This window comes from Cebus imitator, unplaced genomic scaffold (genome assembly GCF_001604975.1).
Source record: "Cebus imitator isolate Cc_AM_T3 unplaced genomic scaffold, Cebus_imitator-1.0 Scaffold80, whole genome shotgun sequence".
Classification (NCBI taxonomy): Eukaryota; Metazoa; Chordata; class Mammalia; order Primates; family Cebidae; genus Cebus; species Cebus imitator.
Window position 1 is genome coordinate 1,046,153 of NW_016107395.1, and position 22,872 is coordinate 1,069,024.

Here is a 22,872-nt window from a genome sequence, read left to right on the forward strand (position 1 = left end):
TACAAGCTTGTCCAGAGCTTAGACTTGGACAAGTAAATGTACGATGAAGTCCAACCTGGCTGAAGCTTCCCTGTGTTTCTGGGAAATCTGCTTTTGGATTTCCTATTATCTCTGTCCATATATATTAGACTCTGTTTCCTCTGCTGGATCAAAACTCTTGGCGGTCATTGTCCTCCCTGGATAAGGATATCTCCCAATCACTTGTTACTCTGTCTGCCTGGCTAACATCTCCACCAATGGGAAGATTCTATCACTTTCTCTGGGTACCTCATGTCTGCCCAGCTGCATCAGAGAAGTTGAGTGCTAGACACAATAAGTTAACTATTAAAGTAGCTTTCATTACTCTCCCTTTTCACAGTCTATGGTTAGACCGCTTCTGGAGCCTAAGCAGAGCTAAGCCTCAAATGGAAGGACAGAAAATTTGAGAGTCTTCAACTAAGGTGAGACAAGAAATAAAGGAGCTTACAGAGGCAGTAAACCAGGCAGTCCCTGCCAGAGACCCTGTTAGGAAAGTAAATGAGGTTAATTAGACATGATGTAATGGTAGAAAGAGCTACATTTATTGACTACTTACTCTGTGATACACATACTACATATATTATCCTATTGAATTCTGAAAACAAAGAATATGAGGTTAATACTATACTCATCTCAATTTTAGAGCTGAGAAAATTGCACCTCAGAGGGTATTTAGAGGTTCCCCTGCAGCTAATTTGTAAGTAGCAGGGCCATAGTTTAAACCAAGACCATCCATGGCATGAATCCCCCAGCAGTTTTACAGATATAACACCTGATCATACTTGAAATACCAACTTACAGATAACTAGAATGAAAATTTAAAAACTAAAGCAATATTAAAAATAGCATACAGTTTTTTTCTGAAGGCACGGTCCAATCTAAAATTTCTTCAAAGCCTTTATGATGATTAGTAATCATTAAGTATATAAACATGGAAATAAGAAATGTGATTGCACATATAATGCCATAATGGCTAAAAATTGTTCCTTGAAACAAATTCTTATTTTATTTTGTTCAATTATCATGTGCCTCATTCAAAAAATATGGAATGCCAAGACAATCTTTATTAAAACGTAACATGATCGTCCCTTTGTTCGAATTAACTTGTTTCAGTTAGCACTTCTTGAAGGATTTTGAAAAAAAGGAGCTGACTTGACTACTCTTTTTGGGTTCTTTTGCTCTTAGATCAACAAAGCAGAAGCTTTTGTGCAAGGGCACAGTCTCTGTATACTTATTTTGTCATTTGATAGGCAACAAATATTTATTGGACATTCACTATAGGCCAGCGCACCAGAAAAGATCCCGAGAAGATCCTGCCCTTGAAGAGCTTATATTCTACTCATTTGAGAAATAAAAATATATAAACAATAGTTATTCATAAGTACTAGATAATTTATATGTACTATAAGACAAAATAATTGTTAGAAAAATGATAAAAATGGAGTAGACTGAATTCACTAGCATGATCAGGGAACGTCTCCTGAAGATAAGCTGTTACACTGGAGACTAGGAAGGAGTAAAAGAAGGAAGCCTAGTGATGATCTGGAGAAATATGACAACAAAATCTCTAAGACAAGAAGTTAGGAGGGTATGAGGGCCAGAAAGAATGGATAGGATTCATGAGAAAGGAAAAGCTGGAAGGAGCTGAGGTCAGAAAACGTGGGAGGAGCTGAGACAGCAACCAGTAAGTTTAGTAAGTTACAATGCAGGGTTTTATTTTTTACTTACTTATTTTTGAGACAGGGTCTTGCTCTGATGCCCAGGCTAGAGCACACTGGTGTGCACAGGCTGGAGTGCAGAGCTCACTGCAGCCTTGAACTGGACTCACGCAATCATCCTGCCTCAGCCTCCTAAGTAGCTGGGACTACAGGTGTGGAGGGTTTTATATAAGCAAATGATGTATCTAATTTACAATTCCGAAAGATACTCTGTATTGAGGGTCAAAAGTGAGGGCAGGAAAACTAGTTTGAAGACCAGTGGAAATATTCATGTGGGAGATGGCAGTGACTAGATTAGGAATTAACAGTGGCAGTAGAGAAAAGTGGAAGGATTGTAGACATATTTTAGATAAATATTCCACAGAATTTACTCTTTGAATGGTTTTAGGATTTGAGTAAAAAGTAAAAATGAAGAATCACTCCTAGGTTTGGGGCTTGGGAAACTAATAAGTAATGATACAAAGTACTTAGATGGGGAAAGCTTGATGAGGAACACATTTGGCAATGGATGGTGATATTCATAGAATTATTTGGATCGTGTTAAGTTTAAGATTTCTATAGTAAATTCAAATGCTTATGATGGAAAGGTAGTGGGATATATGAGGATAGAGTCCAGCAAACAGGTCTGGGCTAATGATTTAAACTGGGCAGTCATTAGCATGTTGATGTTATTTTAAGTGATTGAATTAGATATTTTCACCTAAGATAAAGATGTAATGATAGAAAAAAAGAGTCAAGGTCTGAGCCCAGGGTACTTACTCTAAGATTTCTTTAGATGTCAATAAAAGGCTACAGCTCACAAAGATAACTTTATGGAGGCATGTAGTGAAGGAAGTGAAAGAAGAAAAGTAAGATTAGTGTGGTTAGGAGTAATGTCAGCAAGATGGCAGAATAGGACACTCCAGACTCTCTCTCATGAAGATACTGATTCAACAATACATGGACCAATTTCTTCTATGAGAAATCCTACACTCCAGGTGAACATGAAATGTGCCATATCAAAGCCAGTAGGAAGATTGTTGGGATCCTCTCGCCAGAGTCCCTCCTTCCGTCACAGTCACACAATTGGGAAGAAACTTCGAGCTCCCAGATTCTCCCTAGGGAGAGAAAGAGGAAACTAGACAGCATGTCCAATATTCTGACTTTTGGAGAAGGCTGCCTAGGGGACTGGCTTTTGTCTCATCTGTAAAAGAGAGCTAATGAGACCCAGAATATTCTAAACGTCTGGTGGTCACTGAAAACAAAACTACTGGGAAGCTTGCTGCCTCTTCAGAGGGACTGAGGTACAGCTGACAGAAGCCAACACAGTTTAGCAGCCTCTCCCTCAGAAAGGAAAGAGAAAAGTAAAGTATGCCTCCATCCTACTTTTTGGTGAGATACCCAAGGGGTTAGTTTCTGTATATCCTGGCTTTGGAGACTGATATGATCTGGCATATTCTAGATGCCTGGGAAGCTCTGAGAATATAAAATAGCAGGTGGTTTGCTGCTTCTTCAGAGGACTCACAGTACAGCAGTCAGGCATCAGAGGGAGTCAGAGATTAAAAGCTCCTGAAAAAATCTACTAAATCCTCCCAATTAGATATGCACAGGTCCAGAGAAGACACATCCACAGAAAAAGTTTGAGAGTCTTCCAGAAACCCTAGTTAGGCTAAATGATGAATATCTTTCCCTTTACAAACTCAGTCTGTAAAGATTATCAGAAGTGTATTTTTTTTCAAGTGTATAAATATCAACACAAAGGTAAAAAAAATATGAATAAATGGGAAAATGATCAAATAAAAGGAATAAAATTTCTAGAAACTAACCTCAAAGAAACAGAGATATGTGAATGACCTGACAAAGAATTAAAAATAACCATCATAAAGATGTTCATTAGTTCAGGACAACAATACATACAAAACATAAAAACTTCATCATAGGTAGAAAATATTTTTAAATAACGGAAATTTTGGAGCTGAAGAATGCAATAACTGAGCTAAAAACTCCACTGGAGTTATTCAACAGCAGACTTGATCAAACAGAAAAATATTGCAAACTTGAGGATAGATCTTTTGAAATTATCCAGTCAGAGGAACAACAACAAAAAAGAATAAAACAGAAAGAAGACACCCTTAAGGATTCATGGAAAAGAATTAAGCAGGCCAATATACACATTATGAAATTTAAAAGAGGAGAAAAGAGACACAAATGGGGAAGAAAGTTTATTTAAAGAAATAATGGCCAAAAATCTTCCCACATATGAGGAAGGAAATAGGCATTCAGATTAAAGAAGCCCAAATCTAAGGAACCCAAATAAGTCATTATCAAGACACATTACAACACAATTTCCAAAATCAAAGACAAAGAAAGCAGCAAGAGAAAAGTGACTAGTCACATACAAGGAAAATTCCAGATTATAAGTTTATAAAATTGCCAAAATCAAATTTCCAAAATCAAAGACAAAACAAGAGAAAAGTGACTAGTCACAAAAAAGGAAAATTCCAGATTATAAGTAGATTTCTTAGCAGAAAACTTGCAAGACAGAAGGAAATAGAATAATAATAACCAACCAAGAGCACGATATCTGACAAAATTGTCTTTTAAACACAAAGAAAAGGTAAAGGTTTTCCCAGACCGAAAATAAAAGCCTAGAGAGCTTATCACCATTAGATCTACCTTACAAGAAATGCTAAAAGGAGTCCATTAAGTAAAAATGAAAACATGCTACATAATAATGTGAAAGAATAGGAAACTATGTAAACTTAACGGTGAAGGTAAATACAGAGATAAATACAGATTACTATAATACTCTAACGATATGTAAATCACTTTCAATTCAGGTATAAGAGTTAAAAGACAAGAATGTTAAAAATAACTACAGCTATAAAAATATATTAATGGATATAAAATATAAAAATATAATTTATGATAGTAACGTAATGTATGTGGAGGGAGAAGAAAATGTGTAGGGTTTTTGTATGTGATTTATTTATTTTTTAATTTAAATAAAGTGTTATAAGATGTTTAAAACTAATGGTAGCCACAAAGAAAAAACCTACAGAAAATACAAGAAAAGAGAAAAAAGTCAGAGTATTACTACAAAAATTATCAATAAACTCAAAAGAGGATAGCAAGTATGAAAAAGAGGTATGAAAAAGTTACAAGGCAATAAAAAATCACAATTAACAACAATAGTTTTTTCCTATACAATTTTTATAAAATATAAATAGATTAAACTTCCCAAATAAAAACCCAAAGTGGTTGAATGGATAAAACTAAACAGCAAGAACAACAATTCATAAGACCTATGTGCTGTCTACAAGAGATTTGTTTTAGACTTGAGAATATACATAGGCTGAAAGTGAATAGAAAAATATATTCCAGGCAAATGGTAACCAAAAGAGAACAGGAGTGGCCATATTTATAACAGACAAAATAGATTTTAAGTCAAATATTGCTACAAGAGACAAAGAAGGACATTATATGAGTTATAGAATTTGATGAGTCAAGTTAACCAGGAAAATATAGCAATTATAAATATATGCATACCCAATATCAGAAAACCCAAATATACAAAGCAAACAGTGACAGAACTGAAGGAAGAAATCAACAACATACAATAATAGGAAAATATTTCATATCCCTCTTTTAATAATGGATTAATCATCCAGACAGAAAATCATGAAGGAATTGGACTCCAACTGCATTGAAGATAAAATGAACCTAATGAACATATACAGAACATTTCATTTAGCAATAGCAGAATACACATTCTTCTCAAACACACATAGAATGTTCTCCAAGATTGATCACACAATAGACCCCAAAACAAATCTTAATAAAGTTAAGAATATTGAAATTATACCAAGTATCTTCTTCAACCACAACTAGAAATCAATAGCAGAAAGAAAGCTGGAAAATTCACAAGTGTATGGAAATTAAACGGTGCGTCCTTTAACAACCAATTGGACAAAGAAGAAATCAAAAGGGAATTTTTAAAAATATCTTGAGATAAAGAATATGGAATTAAAACACAACATTCTAAAACATATGGAATGCAGCAAAAGCAGTACCAAGAGAGAAATTTACAGTAATCAATGCCTGCATTAAAAAAGAAAAAACCCTAAATAACTTAATTCTATACCTTAAGGAATTAGAAAAAGAATAGCAAACCATGACAGAAGTCAGTAAAATTAAGGAAATCATAAATATTATCACAGAAATAAATAAAATAGAGAATAGAAAAGACAATAGAAAAATCAACCACACTAGGAATTTTTTGAAAAGATAAACATAATTGACAAACATTTAGCTAAAGAAAGAGAGAAGACTCAAATAAACACAATCAAAATTGAAAGAGAAGACATTACAACTAATTCCACAGAAATAAAAAGGATTTTAAGATGCTACAATAAACAATTATACCCCAACAAATGGGATAGCCCAGAGGAAATGATTAAATTCTTAGAAACATACAACCTATCGAGACTGAATCATGAGGAAATAGAAAATGTGAACAGGCCTATAACTAGTAAGGAAATTGATTTAGTTGCTAAAATCTCTCAACAAAGAAAAGCCCAAAACCAGGTGGTTTAAAGGTGAATTCTACTAGAATTAATGCCAATCCTTCTCACACTCTTCCACAAAAACTGAAGAGGAGTGAGCACTTCTAAATTAATTCTACGAGACCGCATTACACTGATACCAAAGGCAGACAAAGACACTACAAGAAGAGAAAACTATAGGTCAATATTTCTAATAAACATAAATGAATAAATCCTAAATAAAGTATTAGCAAACTGAATTCAACAACACATTAGAAGAACCATACACCATGATTAAGTGGGATGTATCCATTGGAGGCAAAGATTATTCAACATATAAAAATCAATTAATGTGATACACCATGTTAACAGAATGAAGGATAAAAATAGCATGATCATATCAATAGATGCAGAAAAGTCATTTGATAAAATTCAACATTGTTTCAAACACTCGACAAATTAGGTTCAAAAGAAATGTACCTTGACACAATAAAAGCCACATACAGTCATACTCAATAGTGAAAGTTTAAGGTTTCCCCTCTAAGATCAGGAAGAAGGCAGGGATGGCCATTCTCACTGCTTCTATTTATCATAATACGATATATACTAGCCAGAGTAATTAGGTTAAAAAAAAAGGGTATCTAAATAGAAAAGGAAGAAGCAAAATTATCTCTCCAGATTACATGATTTTGTATGTAAAAAACCTAATAAATAAATTTGTTAGAATTAAACAAATTTAGTAAATTGCAGGATACAAAATCAACACTAAATAATCAGTTGTGTTTTTATACACTAACAATGAACAGTCTGAAAGGAAAATTAAGAAAATAATCCCACTTACAATATTATTAAAAAGAACAAATACTTAGGAATAAAAACAAAGGAGACAAATTTTCAATGATCACTAAAAATTGCAAAACATTGTAGAAAGAAATTAAAGAACACACAAACAAATGAAAAGTCATCATATGTTCAAGGACTGGAAGACTTAACACTGCTCAAATGTTACTACTTCCCAAAGCAATCTACAGATTCAATACAATCCTTATCAAAATCTCATGGCCTTTTATGTAGAAATAGAAAAAATAATCCTAAATTTATATGGCACCACATAGGACTCCAAAATCCTAAATTTATATAGAATCCCATAGGACTAAAAAAAACTCATAATTTTGAGGAGTAAAAACAAAACTGGAGGCCTCACACTTTCTGATTTGAAAACATAGTACAATGTGTAGTAATCAAAACAATATATTTCTGGCATAGAGACCAATAAAACAGAATAGGACCAGAAATAAAACATCACACATACCATTAACTTATCTTTGATAAGATACTAAGAATACACAATGGGGAAGGATAGTCTCCTTAACAAAGATGCTGGGAAACTAAATATACACATGAAAAATAATGATTTTGGATCCTTATCTTACACAAAAGTCAACTCAAAATGAAAAGGATATGAATAGATATTTTTCAAAAGAAGTCATACAAGTGGTCAACAGAGATATATAAACAAAAGTTCAATTTCACTAATTATCAAATGCAAATTAAAAATGCAATGAGATATCGTCTTACACCAGTTGGAATGATTATTGTTAAAAAGACAAAAAAAAATAGACATTGGCAAGGATGCAGAGAAAAGGGAAGTCTTATACATTGTTGGTGGGAATGTAAATTAGCACAACCTTTATGGAAAATAGTATGGTTATTTCTCAGATAACTAAAAATAGAACTACCATTTGATCCCACAATCCCACTACTGTCATCTACCCAAAGGAAAAGAATTCAATACAAAAAAGACACCTGCACTCATACGTTTATCTCTGCACTATTCACAATAGCCAAGATATGGAATCAAACTAAGTGTACAACAATAGATGATTGGGTAAAGAAAATGTGGCATGTATACACAACAGAATGCTATAATATTCAGCCATAAAAAATCATATGATCACTTCTTTTGCAGCAACATGAATGGAAGTAGAGGTCACATTATTGTAAGTGAAACAAGCTAGACACAGAAAGACAAATATTGCATGTTCTCACTCATAAGTGGGTGCTAAAATATGTGTACATATGGATGTAGTGAGTGGAATGATAGACAATGGAAACTCAGAAGGTTGAGGGGATAAAAGGGGAGAGATGCAGAGAAATTACAATGTACATTATTTGAGTGATAGATACCCTAAAAGCCTGGCTTGACCATTATGCAATCTATTTACTTTTATCCCATAAATGTATATATTATATGCGTACATGCACGCACACACACACACACACACACACACACACACACACACCCTAAACTTAAGACCTGAAACTGTAAAACTCCTGGAAGAAAATGTAGGGGCAAAGCTTTATAAAATTGGGTTTGGCAACGAGTTTTTGGATACGAAATCAAAGCCACAAGCACCAAAAGCAAAAATAAACAAGTGGAACTACATCTATCTAAAAACCTTCTCTGCAGCAAAGGAAATAACAGAATGAAATAGGAGAAAAGACTTGGAATAAGTCTTTTATGATATATGATAAGGGATTAATTTCCAAATATATAAGGAATTCCTACAACTCAATAGCAAAAACCAAATAACCCTATTAAAAATAGACAAATAACAAGTATAGACATTTTTCTAAAGAAGATATGAAATAGCTAAGAGGTTTATGAAACAGTGTTCAACATCACTAATGACCAGGGAAATGAAAATCAAAACTACAGTGAGCTATCACCTAATACATTTTAGGATGGCTATCATCGAAAAAAAAAGAAAATAATAAGTGTTAGCAAGGATGTAGAGAAATTGGAATTCTTGTACACTGTTTGTGGAAATGTAAAATGCAGCCTCTATGGAGAACAGAATGGAATTACCTCAAAAATTTAAAAATAGAATTACCACATTATCTAGCAATCCCACTTTGGGGTATTCATCCAAAAAAATTGAAATTGAGATCTTGAATCAGGATCACTATTCTCATTCCAATAAACTTCAGTATTGTTCACAATCTAAATGTATATCAATGGATGAATGGATTAATAAATATGGTATATACATACAAATGTACTATTATTCAGTCATAAAAAGAAGAAAATCTTGTCATATGCTACCACATAAGTAAACCTTGAAGACATTATAGTAAGTGAAATAAACCAGTCACAAAAAGACAAACATTGCATGATTCCACTTAGATGAGGTAACTAGTAGTCAAACTCATTGAAGCAGAGAGTGGAATGACGGTTGCCAGAGACTGGGAGAGAGGGGGAAAAGGGAAGTTTTTATTCAACAGCTATCAACTTTTAGTCATACAAGATGAAAAAGTTCTAGAGGTCTGCTGTACAATATTGTACGTAAGGTAGCAATACAGTATTGTATTGTATACTTAAAAATTTAAGAGGGTAAATTTCATGTTATGAATGTTATGGTTTTTACCACAATAAAAAGAAAAAATAAGAAACGCTAAGAAGCCAAAGGAATAACGTTTCACGAAGAGAGGTGTGGTGAACCACATCAATGTTGCTGAAAGTTCAAATAAGATGATAGAGAATTAACCATTACTGCGGCAAATTATAGATCATTGGCTACCTTGATAAGCACAATTTTAGTGAAGTGATGGGGAAATGAGATTAGTATGGACTAGGGAGAGAAAGAGATATAACAATCTGAAGGCAGAGAAGATATTTTTTACAAGTATCAGAGAAATCATTTAGTTATTGAGGAACAGGTGTGGTAACAAATAGTTTTTTTTTTTTTTTAAAGGGGTATTGTTACATATATTTGTGTGCTGACTGGAATGATTTACCATAGAGGTAAAGAAAAATGATGAGAAAGAGAGAGTGGATAAATTCAAAACTAAGCTTTGAAGAGATTTGAGTGGATGGGATCCAGAACACAAGTGAAAAAACTTAGCTTAGGTATGAGCAGGTCCAGGTCTTCCTCTTATCTAAAGGAAATGCAAAGTATATAGAAATAGATGCATTGGTGGTTCAATGGTGGGAAACTGAGGAAGTTTTTGTATATTTGCATCCAGTTTTTAAATACAAAATAATAGGTGAAGTAATCAGTTTAGACAAGGTAGGAAGGAGGAATTAATAGGAATGAAAATGTGTGTGTGTGTGTGTGTGTGTGTGTGTGTGTGTGTGTGTATGATTTAAACTTTTCTTGATGGGTAAGAGCACATCAATTAACTGTTAATGTGCTTTAATACAATGGAGCCCTTTCTTTAACATAAAATAAGATGTGAAGTAATCAGTATAGATGAAGCAGGAAGGTGTTGATTTGAGATCAAGAAGAGGTATAAAATTGTCAGCTCAGAGACAAGAAATGAATTTACTAGGGAAGTGTAGTAAGCCTCTCTGCCTGTATTGAATACCCATTTAAAATTTATAGTCAGAAATTTCCAGTGAGTCCAGTCATCCAAGCTGTGTAATTTTTCTCCAATAATGTTCATCCACTGAAATTTTCTGGGATCTGAGTAGGTAGAAAGTTGAGTTTAACTGAACTGGGGTTTTCCAGGTAAGTAGAACAGAAAAAAGTGAGACAAGAGCATTAAGATCATCTCCAATGGTGTGAATCTCATGCGGGACCAAGAAATTTGGCTTTATCAGCAGAGAAATGAGGACACGAAGGGGTGATGAAGACTTAAAAAAAACAAGCAACAGTCATGGCAGGAGCTTTACATTTTCCTGACTGTCTTTTTTTTCCTGAGAAAGGGCCAGGGTAGGTCACGCAGGTGGGTGTTTAGGGCTAACTCTCTGCTAAGGCAGCTGTGATTATCTCCCTTCTACTCTTCTTCCTCCTCTAAATGGCAACATGGGTGTATGGACTGAGATATACATTGAGATAAGTCCTATTTGCCCACTAGGACTACAAGTGCATCTTTTTCTCCACTACCTTATATGCCATAGGGGGGTTCCAGGAAAGCACAGCAGGAAATTAAAATTACCCTTTACCATAATCCACTTTGCCTCATGAAATAAAAATTTTTCAAGTGAATGGAGGAACCAAATTATCCTTTATAATGTTAATTAAGGATAAATGTAACTGCTTCATAAAAATTAACTCACAGAAAGAATTATTCTATGTAAAACATAACATTAGCTGGCATTTAAGATAGAGTGTTGTAAGAGTTGTCCACTCACAGGATCTGTAATGAAATATAGGAACATAACAAGAGCACATAACAAATCCTCGGGCCATCTGTTTCAGTACCTGACCTCCGGAGGTGACTAATCCTGGCTGCTTCCCAAGAATATTTAACCGTCTCCTCCTGCACCTCTCTTACTGACCTATCTTCCTCTCTTAATAGAGCATAATAAAAACATATGGTGCTGTAAAAAGCTTCTGGCAGCAAAATTCCATCTGAACCATGATTAAATTTTTGCTCACTTTTCCCTTTCTTCTGGAATATATGATATAGATAATTTTTGGTCCTCACTGTTCTGAAATAGATTCGAACCCTATCCATACCAGAAGAGATGAGAGGAGGCTATAAACTTCTTGAGGACATTAATTCCGATGACAATGTCTAGGACTTCCTTGAGTGCTTATCATGGTGGCATGTTCTCTGGTTTCCAAAAATGTATACTTTTGGGTGAGAGGCATCCTCACTGGTGGTAATTGTTAAATTTTCCAGCAAACAAAGCTTACCCCGTTAAGCCATGGAACCAAAATGTGTGTGTGTGCACTTGTGTGTGTGTGTGAGAGAGATTTAACCTTTTCTTGATGGGTCAGAGCACATCAATTAGCTACTAATGTGCTTTCAGACATTGGGGTCCTTAGGGATTACTTTAGGGATGTCAGATTATTTGGCTCTGTTTATATTATCGCAGGCTGCTCAGTGGGAAAAATATAGACCCTAGTTGTGTTCCCACTCTAGACCTGTCTAAAAAAGGAATGATTAGATTGTACCCACTGGAAGTTGTACCCACAAGAAAAAAATCAAGAAGCTTCCTGAAAAAGAAGTTATCTTAAGAGGAAGTCAATAAAAACACATATGTGTAGATGCAGAGAGCGAGGCAACGTTGAGAATAATGTAGAGAACAAAATCTGTCCCACATATTGTTCTCTGCTCAGCCACATAAAATCAAACCTTAGTTCCAGGGTAATGTAGCAACAACAACATAATAAATATAAACCAGGCAAAAGGATGCTTGGTTTTGGTAGTGCCAGCACTCAGGGCTTCAGCAGTGATGGCATGGTCAGCATTAGAAGTTGGTATCAGCAGCTTCCACAATGGGGGACCAAGGTCTGGGAGTCTTTGACCCCTGTTAGACATTAACATGCTCAACGTTGGGCCTCTGTAGACACAGCATAAGCTCTGGAGGAGCTATTAGTCGCTGTGTTATTTTGGGGATAAATCTATGGAAGCACAGTTTCTCTGTATGTCAAAGGAGCAAAGGTGACAGCTCTCCAAAGCTTTCCCAAAACAGGAAAGAAGGAAAATGACAGAAACCATGGCGTAACCCAGAAGACTGGCTTATCAATCCAGCCCAAATGATTGGCTTATAGATCATACTTAAGAATCCATCCAGATTTCTAGAACTATTTGGAAGTTCATTAAGGAGGTATTTGGAAGGAGTTGAACAGCTGGCAGTTGCTGTGACTCTGATTTTACTTTTGGGCTGGTCAAGCGTAGGGAACACTATGTTTCGGGTCAGTGTATTTCCATTTGTTAGTCTTCCCTCATAAATATTCCCCATTGAAATTGCTGATATATGGCACTCAACAGTTTCATCTTCGTTATAATTTGCTCTTTCTATTCTGATTCGGTGGAGTTGACATTTAAATAGGGGTAAATAAACTCTAAGTAAGGTTATAATACATTTTTATATGAGTAAAGTATATAGGCCTTAATGTGTGAACATTGTGGTATCCATTTAAGCAACTAGAGGGCTGCTTGTGTGTGTGAGAAGTTTGACTATTTTAAAACAATTATAGTATCAAACAAACTGACATTCGGTCTAGTGAATTATAAACTGTTATACATGTTTCTATTCCATGTAAGCTATGCTTCAAATAAATGAGACATGGCTTACAAATACGAACAAGATTAATCATTTTCTATTGAAAACCAATTTACTGTTTGCTTTTGATGTTGATGCTTTAGATAGCTTTCTGATCCTACGTTTTGCATTATTTCATGATGACACTTTTACTCAAGAAAAATATTGCAAAGTCTAGCTTATGGATAAAATGAATCAATTTGTAACTTATAACAGAAATAGCTGGTCCTGTGCCCAACAAAGAATGACTCCAAATGGACAAAGAGCCAATACAGAGATGTTTACTAAATTGGCATTAGGTTTCACTAGTATTACCAGATGGACTGATTTTAAATGCTATTGATGGCCAATGAGAAGCAGCAAGACGTTAAGGAAATGAGGGGAAAGGTTTTACATTTATCACAGTGACCACATTTGAACATTTGAGTAGCAATTAAATCATATTTATTGCTCAAGGTACATAATGACCTCTAATGTCAGTTATCAGTAATGTCCCTAACTTGGGCCATTAGCTGTGAGTCAAATATGGTGTTCTGGCTTTAAGCATGATTATAAATTTGGAAACATGTATAGACTGCATGGCCCAATAAAAAGGGCCTAGTAAAAAAGTATATTTAAATTGGGCTCCCACATTTACATAAAAGCCCCCTTTAGAGCTACACTAAAGCAGTGTTTCTCAAACTTTAAATATGTATGTAAATCATCTGGGGATTTTGTTAAAATGTAGATTGTAATTAAATAAATCTGAAGTGCGGAGTCTGAGATGCAGCATTTCTACCAAACCCACATGTATGCTGATGCTGTTGGTCCCTGGATCAACTTTGAGTCACAGGGCCTTAGAATATTATTGTTAGAATGTGGAAAAAGCACATGTGTGCATAGGAAGATGCTTTGTGAATGGCAAAATAGCATACATAACACTTTACATTAACAATAGTAGAGGATTCAATTCATCAGGAAAAGTCCTAGTAGAACAAGTTATGTTTAGATATTGTTCAACTTTTCTTTAAAAAAAAAAACAACTGGGAATTAGAGAGGCAGAACAAGAGGCATATTCATCCTAAACAATGTTGTTGCTGTTTTATTGCCTTGAAGGATTCACTTCTTATCACTATCCATCAAAAATTGGAGGGGGAGGGGGAAACTGCTCTGGTTTTGTTCTTTAGAAGTTTGTACAATTAGACCCAGTCCCGGATACATCCTAGAGATTGACTTAATCCAAGTAAAATAGAAATAGCAAATTACAAAGAAGAGGAACATGGTTGGCTCCAGGAACACAGGCAGCAACAAAAAGGGATCACTGCTGGGGGAAGAAATTAAAAGCTAGTGACATCAGACACAAGAACAGAGACTCGGAGCTGTTTAGACCCAGAGCTTTTTAAACACTTAGCTTCCCTTACTGAACCTGTTGTTTTTTATTGGTGTTTGCATTTTCTAAAGGAAATGAACAAAATTCACAGGCATAATAATCATTTCTGTGTTCCTTATCTAAAGTACAATCAACAATTCCCTGTTGGAGAAAACTTAGACTCTGAGTTTCCAGTCCTACAACATTTTGGCCAATATGTTATTATTACGTAGTCAGTTTGTTGCACTATATGAAAAAGATTTTTATTACATATTAGAGAATGCAAACCAGTCCCCTCCCATGGGCTAAATCATTCCCAAGCTTTTAGATTTTGGACAGGATGACTCTCTGTCACAGACGCAGATTACCAACACCTTACTTGTTCCCATGGTGAATCTCTTTACAACTGTTCTGGAGCCACCATGATTACAGAGTTAGAACTCTGCTTCAGAGAAACTGAATTTTCATCAGTCTGACTTTTACCTAAATTTTATACTTTGTCTTCCTACTTCCATCTCTGTTTATCCTCTCTCACTTGCTTATAGTGAAAGGCAGTATCATTCACAATCCAAAATGCCATTATTAAACAAATATGCATGAATGAAAACTTAGTTTAGTGCCATCAGAGAGAGAGAGAAAAAGAAATGACAAGGCTGAAATGTAACTGTCAATGTGTTCGGGCTTTGTCATTTCTTTAAAAAATAAATCGGGCCGGGTGCGGTGGCTCAAGCCTGTAATCCCAGCACTTTGGGAGGCCGAGGCGGGTGGATCACGAGGTCAAGAGATCGAGACCAACCTGGTCAGCACGGTGAAACCCCGTCTCTACTAAAAATGCAAAAAATTAGCTGGGCATGGTGGCGCGTGCCTGTAATCCCAGCTACTCAGGAGGCTGAGGCAGGAAAATTGCCTGAACCCAGGAGGCGGAGGTTGCGGTGAGCCGAGATCGCGCCATTGCACTCCAGCCTGGGTAACAAGAGCGAAACTCCGTCCCCCAAAAAAATAAAATAAAATAAAATAAAATAAAAAAATAAATCGAAAGTGAAATACTAATACCAATTACTAAAAATTCCTTGGCCCAGTCAATATCATGTCATGAAGCCATTTAAATGCAAAATAGCTATTGAGAGATTACTCTGAAGGCATTCAAAATGTGGATATTTGAGAAATATTTAAAGACCACCAGAACTATGCTCTGGTGAAATATTGACACACTTGCAGATTGTTTTTTTTTTCTGTAACTCTGGGTAATCTGGGTAACCTGGGTCAGCTGCCCCAAGTAGGCAGCCTTATAATTAGGCAGCTCTTCATTCTCCAGCCGCTTTACCTAAGAAAACCTGAAGCATTGAGGCTGACTGAGCAGCAGTTCCCCTCAACAGAAACACTTGTGTGGTGCATCAGGAGTGGTTTTAAATGGTGGAGATAATTACTTAATTTGAGCTGTAGCAACTGGCCAAGTAAACATGCAGCAGCCAGAAAGCTATTAGCATGATTTTAAGGCAATTATTCCATTAGTGTTTAATAGTCTCCAATTAGTCTTCTCTGACTATCAAAGTTTGAATATCTTTTTTTCCTCCAAAAATTCTCAGTGCTGAGTAATGTAAAAAGGTACCAAACCTGTTTTTAAACCTGGTTTTATATGTGTGGATCTTCCAAACCAATTTACAGAAACGTGGGGGTATTCAGGAGTATAGATGTGATGAAATATGTTGTGTCTATTTATTCTCACAAGTATTGGAGTGAGAAGGGGAAGTTTTACAGGGGATCCATTTTTGTATAATACCAAAAGGAGTTGGGAAAACAATATAAATTCCCATGGAAGCCCAATGCCATCATCTTTATGCCTGTACTCTAAGATCGCCCAAATACCAAAGTCTTTCACCTCAGGTTTCATTTTTTCCCAGGGGAGGAAAGGAAAATTACTCTGTTCCCACGAATGCTTCGTTCCTTGTTTCCTAACCCTGGTTAGTCATAGTTGATGCTGAATCATCCAGATGCAAATCACAAAGCCTTTCCCTCCAAAATTTTTAGAGTATCTTCCCAAAGGTCCAATTAAGGGGTAAGATCCCTGAACTGATAGGGATAGATAGTAAGTCCTCACTTAGCTTTAGTTTTTTCATCTGTGACATGGAGGCAATAGGGCCCACACTGCCTTGTTCATAGGGTTTTGGGAGGATTGTGTGAGCTTGTGTATGTAACAAGCTTTGAAAAGTGAAATATTGCAGAAATGTAAGGTAGGCTCAAAAAGGTATGATACATCTCTCAGAACTAGACAAGAAAACTTAGGCTTTTAACTCTGCATTTCTAGAGAGTCACCTGCCAGAAGGTTTGCATCACAGTGATCGCCCTTCTTAACTTCTATGCATACAAAACATTCAGGGGAGACTGTGAAAGCAACTGTCTAAAATCCAAATAACAACAAACGAAGAAAAGGAATGGGGATGACTGTGGAAGTGAGAGTGGAGCTATGCCCAAGTTGTGCTTTCTACTGTCTCCTTAAAAAGAGCAATCCCCAGGTTCACCTAGGTAGCAGAGTAAGTGCAGCATGGAGAAGCTGGGGTTGGTTCTTTTCCTTGGAGATCCCTGGCTTGTGGGAAGCTATCTGTTGAAGAAGGACAAAAGGAGACAACCCCTTCTGTGGATAGCCCTTGTAGTGCAGCCTGTGCCTGCCATTGCTGCCAAACATCTACTTGACTAACAACCATTCATCTGAGCGACAACTGATCAATGGCAGCACTGTTGGTGGGAGCATCTAGTGATTTTCAAAATAACCCTTCTTTTTTTGTTTTTGTTTTTGTTGTGTTTTGTTCTTTATCATGTTTTCCCCCAATAGCTGAGAGGGGGCGCTGGATGGGGCAGATCAAGAGGAGGTAAATCAGAAGGTTGAATTTATTAACCCAACTCAGCTCAGGGCCAGAAGTGAATTGTTCATGAGTAATTTGCCCTCCAGCCCAGCTCTGAAAAGATCAAGTGTGTGCTCCCCCAGCCCAACTGCATAGCCAAATTGGTAATGAAGTATGACCATGTTCCCAGCTGTCATTGTTGTAAACTGTCCTGAAACGACCCTCCCTCTTGGATACCTGAGCTAGGGGTTGCTAGGAACTCCTACCCTAGAAACCTGCCCAGTCCCTTGTCCAAGTCTCACACGTCAAGCTGAAGCTTCTTGATCCCTCGCGTCTCTTCCTCGCTTTGTCCAGGCTTCCTTCCTTCTAGGCTGTCTGGACACATTCTCAGTCACCTTTCCCCTACTATTTGCCTATTAATCCCACCCCTCGCCTCCAGGACAAGCAGGGTCCCCTGCCCAGCTTCTGTCCCGAGCAGCAAACGCAAGATCCTCAAGGGTTTCCTTTTCTCACCTGGCGAAGTGTGTTGCTAACACGCACTTGGACCAGACCGGTCCACTTGGCCAGCCCCCCGGGGTCACGCCGATACAAAACGGTGCCCTCTGCCCGTCGCCCCCTTGGGCTCCTTTTCAAGGGCAGCTATCACGCCGCCTCCAGTCCCTGAACTTTCATCACTCTTCGGGAAGCGCTTTGTCTTTTTAAAGGAGATTGGGGACGAATATTAATGGCTCTAGCTGAGAATCTATCAATCCACTCAATTCCGTGCCAGGGATGGACTCAGGTCCGTGCACTGGAGCCGAGCCCCTGACACTAGCTAGCGTTCACTGCACACGGTCACCCCACAGACCCAGAAATCGCTCCCACTCTCCTAGATCTGCAGGGGAAACCACAGAAGAGGGTCACGAGGCACCATCCTGGAGCCCAGCTTCTCCTCTGCCCCAGTCCTCCGCACACAACCTGCTTCCAGAGCCCAGGAGAAAAGCAGTCACCTTGACTCTAGCGCCTCGGTCCTTAGAGGTTTGGAAAACGCCAGGAAGCCAAAGGCTACCAGGCACGCGCTCGCCTGGCCTGAGACCCACCCTGGAAGACGAGTTTCCCTCCCGCGGGCATCGTGGCAAGTTACCACTTAGTGGCAGATAAAGCAGGGCGGGGCAGGTGGAGCGGGCGCCGAGCGCCTAGCCGGCAGCCCCTGCGCGCCTACCTGGAATGGCTAAATTGGTGAGGGGGATGCTGTGGATGCTCTCCGGCAGAGTTGCCATCCAGTCGGCTAATTTCAGCTCGTTTTTCCCCTGAGACGAGGCCATCGTGCTAGTCGGCGTGCAGCGCGCTGGTCCCCGCACTCCACGGGCAGGTTGGCAGGCTGCTGCCGCTAATCCAATGTTTGCTCCAGCCCCGCTAGAGTTTACACTCTCTGCGCCACACCCACAGGATGGCGCAGACACATGCTAATTTTAATAATTATTCAAAACACCCCATGCTCCCTTAGTGCTTTCGCCAGGCTCCGCTGGAGCTTTTGTTCCTGACGTCCGTGATCAGCTCTCTCCCCTCTCCCCTCCCTCCCCAACTCCCTCCTCCCGTCTTATCCTTCCTAGGCGTCTCTCTGCCTTTCCTCGCCATTCTGCAGCTTTCCCTGGTTTCTTATGTTTCTTTCCTTTTCATTTTTTTTTTCAACTCCTTTGCCCATGACTTGCTCGGTTCTTTGGTGTGACTTTCTCGTCCTGTTTGAATGCAAAGACAGTCTTGCAGTTGAACCTAAAATCCTGGTAGACTTTGGGATGTTATTACCTCCCAAGGAACAGACTTCTCATGCTGGCTTTCAGGGCTTTCCATCCCTATCAAAGAGCTTTCCTTTTTGTAATCTACAGCAGGTTATGCCTTTCCTCAGCCAGAGACAACAACCCTGTTTATTAAAAAATGATTATCTTTACTTACTCTTTTGCCTACTTTGTCCAATAGCTGATAAGTGTGGGTCAATGAAGGGCATGGTAAATTCTAGGTGGTTCCTACTTAATCCTGGGTACCTTGCTCCAGACGTTTCAAAGTCAAGAAATGCTACTTCCCCTTCTTTTCTCAGATCATGAGAAGTCTATGTTATTTCTATGGAGAACACTATCTCTGACCTGTCAGTTTCATGGCACTCAGGGTAAGACTGGAGCCTTATGCTGGAAGAAAATCACCACATCTCCCAGTGACATGCTCTAATTATTGCCAGTAGCATTTGGTGGAATCTATTTGGCACCATTCAAAGTGATCTATGTGACTGTCTGGATTTTCATTCCTTTGCAGACTGGAAAGATGTGCCTCTCTCAAGAGAAATCACTCACTGCATCTCCAAAGAACTGTCTAGGTCCACCTGCTCTCAGATGAGTAAAAGGAGAGAGATGAAGTTTTGCAAATATAATGAGATCAGCGGTTGCCTGAGTAGGAATTATAGGAGATGAACTAAAAGTGTGATAAGCCTTTGTAACCTAGGAAATGGATATGCAATAAAGAGACCTCTGTTCTTTCGTGCCAGGATTGTGTAAATTTTTATTTTTCTATAGGAAATGCTATTAGACTGGGGAAATGACAATCAACATAGGAGAGAGCGAGCCATGAAACATGAGAATAATTATTTAAGGTTAGTAAATCCATTTAATCCCAAATAGCATTTACAAAAAAGAAGAAAAAACCCAGAGCCTAGCTTATTTTCTATGAAGATGCTAAGTCCAAAGAATATTCACCCACAAATGGGGAGAACTATGGGAAAGAGAGAGAGAGGAGAGATAATGCCTTATTTTGGTGATCAAATTTTCCATTCCCCTTATAAAGGAAATTCATACCTTCAAGAGAACCTGGTACAGTTGTCTTTAGTGATGAGGAAGAGATGTACTGAAATTTTTTTCCCCAAATAAATCTTAATATACGTGCTAGTTCAATAGAGCCCATGTATCCTTTTAATTAGGATGATAATTTAGCTTATTATAGGACTCTTGGTCAAGACATCTACAAACACCACCCTTCTGCAAGAAACCTACAAACATCACCTAATGCTGGTGATCTCTGGGCATAATTGCAGGGTAATGAGGAAAGTTCAAATCTAGCAGTCAGCTGCTCTGTCTCTGAGTAGTTTGGGCAGGTCTTCTAGTCTCTGCCAGCCCCAGTTTTCTCCATTATACAATGGTAGTAAGAACTCAGAGATTTGTGGTGAAGCTTTCAGAAGAGAGTGCATATATGTTTATTAAGATAACAGGATATGTGTATTTACCACTCTTTGTCTTTTCTACACTTACAAAGTATTTTTTCCAAAAGCATGAAATAATTATTGAACTGGGGTATATTTTTAATAAGACACATTTTAGAAACATGCCCTGTTCAAGTATATTGAGCTTATGTGGCCCTAAAAGTTTACAAAGCATTTTTTAAAAAATGAAACCACCTTAAATGGTGAAGAAAGTTCCCTCTGTAAAGAATCATACTGTCTTTTGGCAAAACAAACAAACAATCCCTTAAACGTTTTATCTGATTTGCACTTCAGGATTTTAAATGTCTTGGTTTAACACAAGTTATTATCATTTTCTACATGCAACCTTTGAAAAAAGACAGGCCTGAAAGTTGATAGTTATAAATTTCTTTCCCAGTCTTATAATCAATATTTTGGGCAATTATGTGACCCTGTTTCTCCATCTTTCTATCACCAACCCTGCTGACATTTACTAAATCACATTAGGAAAATTATGTAATTTCTCTGGGCTTTAATTTTGTCACTGGATTAATCAAGGTTCTCCAGAGAAACAAAAGCAGTAGTATACATATATAGAGAGATTTATTTTAAAGAAATTGTCTCATATGATTGTGAGAACTGGCAAGTCCAAAATTTGTAAGGCAAATCAGAAGGCTAGAACATCAGATAAGAATTTTTCTTGCAGTATTGAGTTCAAAATCTGTAGAGCAGGCCAACAGGCAAGGAACTCAGGAAGGATACCTATGTTGCAGTTTTGAGGCAGAATTGCTACTTCTTCAGAAGGCTTTAGTCTTTGTTCTTACGGCCTTCAACTGATTTAATGAGGCCCACCCACATTATAAGAGGTAATGAGCTTTACTCAAAGTCAAATGATTATAAATGTTAATCACATCCACAAACACCTTCACAGCAACATCCACACTAGTATTTGACCAAGCAATTGGGCATCATAGCCTAGCCGAGTTGACATATAAAATAAATCATCACATCCACTAGCAAATTAACTAGAAGTTACTATCAAACTCTATGGCCCCCTTTGACTATTATTCTATAATTTTGTTTGCTTTATGATACTTTATCATATATATACCTGCTGGAAATAGTGAAAGGAGGCATGTAATATTTACTTTCAACTTTTAATTCATGCAGACAACTCAAGATATGGACCAACGTTTTTTCCCCACAAAACAGATGAGAAAATACCAATGGTTTTTAATTATGGCATTTATGGTAGCCTATCTCTGAAAATCAAATCTTTTCAGTCATAAATGAAAAGAGGAAAAGCACTCATTGCAGTGGCTTCATGCTACCACCAAAAGTTGTTTGTGTAATGATCTGCTATCCATCAAATTCATACCATGCAAAGTTGATGAACATGCATACTCATCCGGAGCATTTTCTCACTTCATATCCTCTTTCACTCATAAAAATACATGACTCTTTGCTATGTACTTTATTCCATTAGTTCATAATCTTTCTTAATCTTTGGAGATATATATTTTATATATTTTATTTTTATAACTGAATTGATTTTGAATTATGTTCTGAAAAGCAAGGCTTCTTATAGGTCAGAAAACTTCAGAACATATTTTAGTTGAATAATATTTTAAAAGAAGAACATTGTCTAAAACAATTCAGTCAAATTATTTTTATAAACACAGTATTCTAAAATATACACTTAGAGTCAGACTTAAAACACACCCAAAAGGACAATAAAGAACCTTTGTGAAATTGACTATTAATAGTCTATTTTTTACCATTCTCTAAATTGTTTATTTAGATATTTCACCTAAATCATTTGACTGTGTTTTAAAGACAAAAAATGTTTTTTTGCTTAAATTTAAAGTGGAAAAAATAGTGATGACCCTCTCTTTCCGCCACCGGTTTAACCCCGCAGAGTTCTCTGTCTTATCCCTCTTGTCCTCCGATTTCTCTCTTGTCCTTCCCTTTTATATGTCAGCCCAAAACAAGGTAATTTACAATCACTGCATGTAATCTACTGGCTAGAATCACCAGCTGTGGAATCTGGTGATTCAAATCTAGGTCTTCCCAGTCAATTACTATGCATTTCTTGGTATCTTTTTCTGAAGTATAAAGAATGATACTTTTCTTTTGGAGGTGGGGAAATGGAAGATGCTATGAAGCTTAATAAAGTAAGGAAGGCAAAGTTTATTGAACAGACTGGAAGACCAAAAATTATAC

At 37.1% G+C, this 22,872-nt stretch overlaps 1 protein-coding gene across 1 annotated transcript in view; it reads right to left on the reverse strand.

The window, feature by feature from the left end:
- Positions 1-18,988, reverse strand: part of PLCXD3 (phosphatidylinositol specific phospholipase C X domain containing 3) — a 200,014-nt gene extending 181,026 nt beyond the window's left edge. The window contains exon 1 of the mRNA XM_017533131.2: positions 18,649-18,988. Coding sequence (XP_017388620.1) covers positions 18,649-18,751 — 103 coding nt within the window. The 5' untranslated portion in view covers positions 18,752-18,988. The remainder of the gene's footprint in view (positions 1-18,648) is intronic.
- Between the last annotated feature and the right edge of the window lie 3,884 nt (positions 18,989-22,872).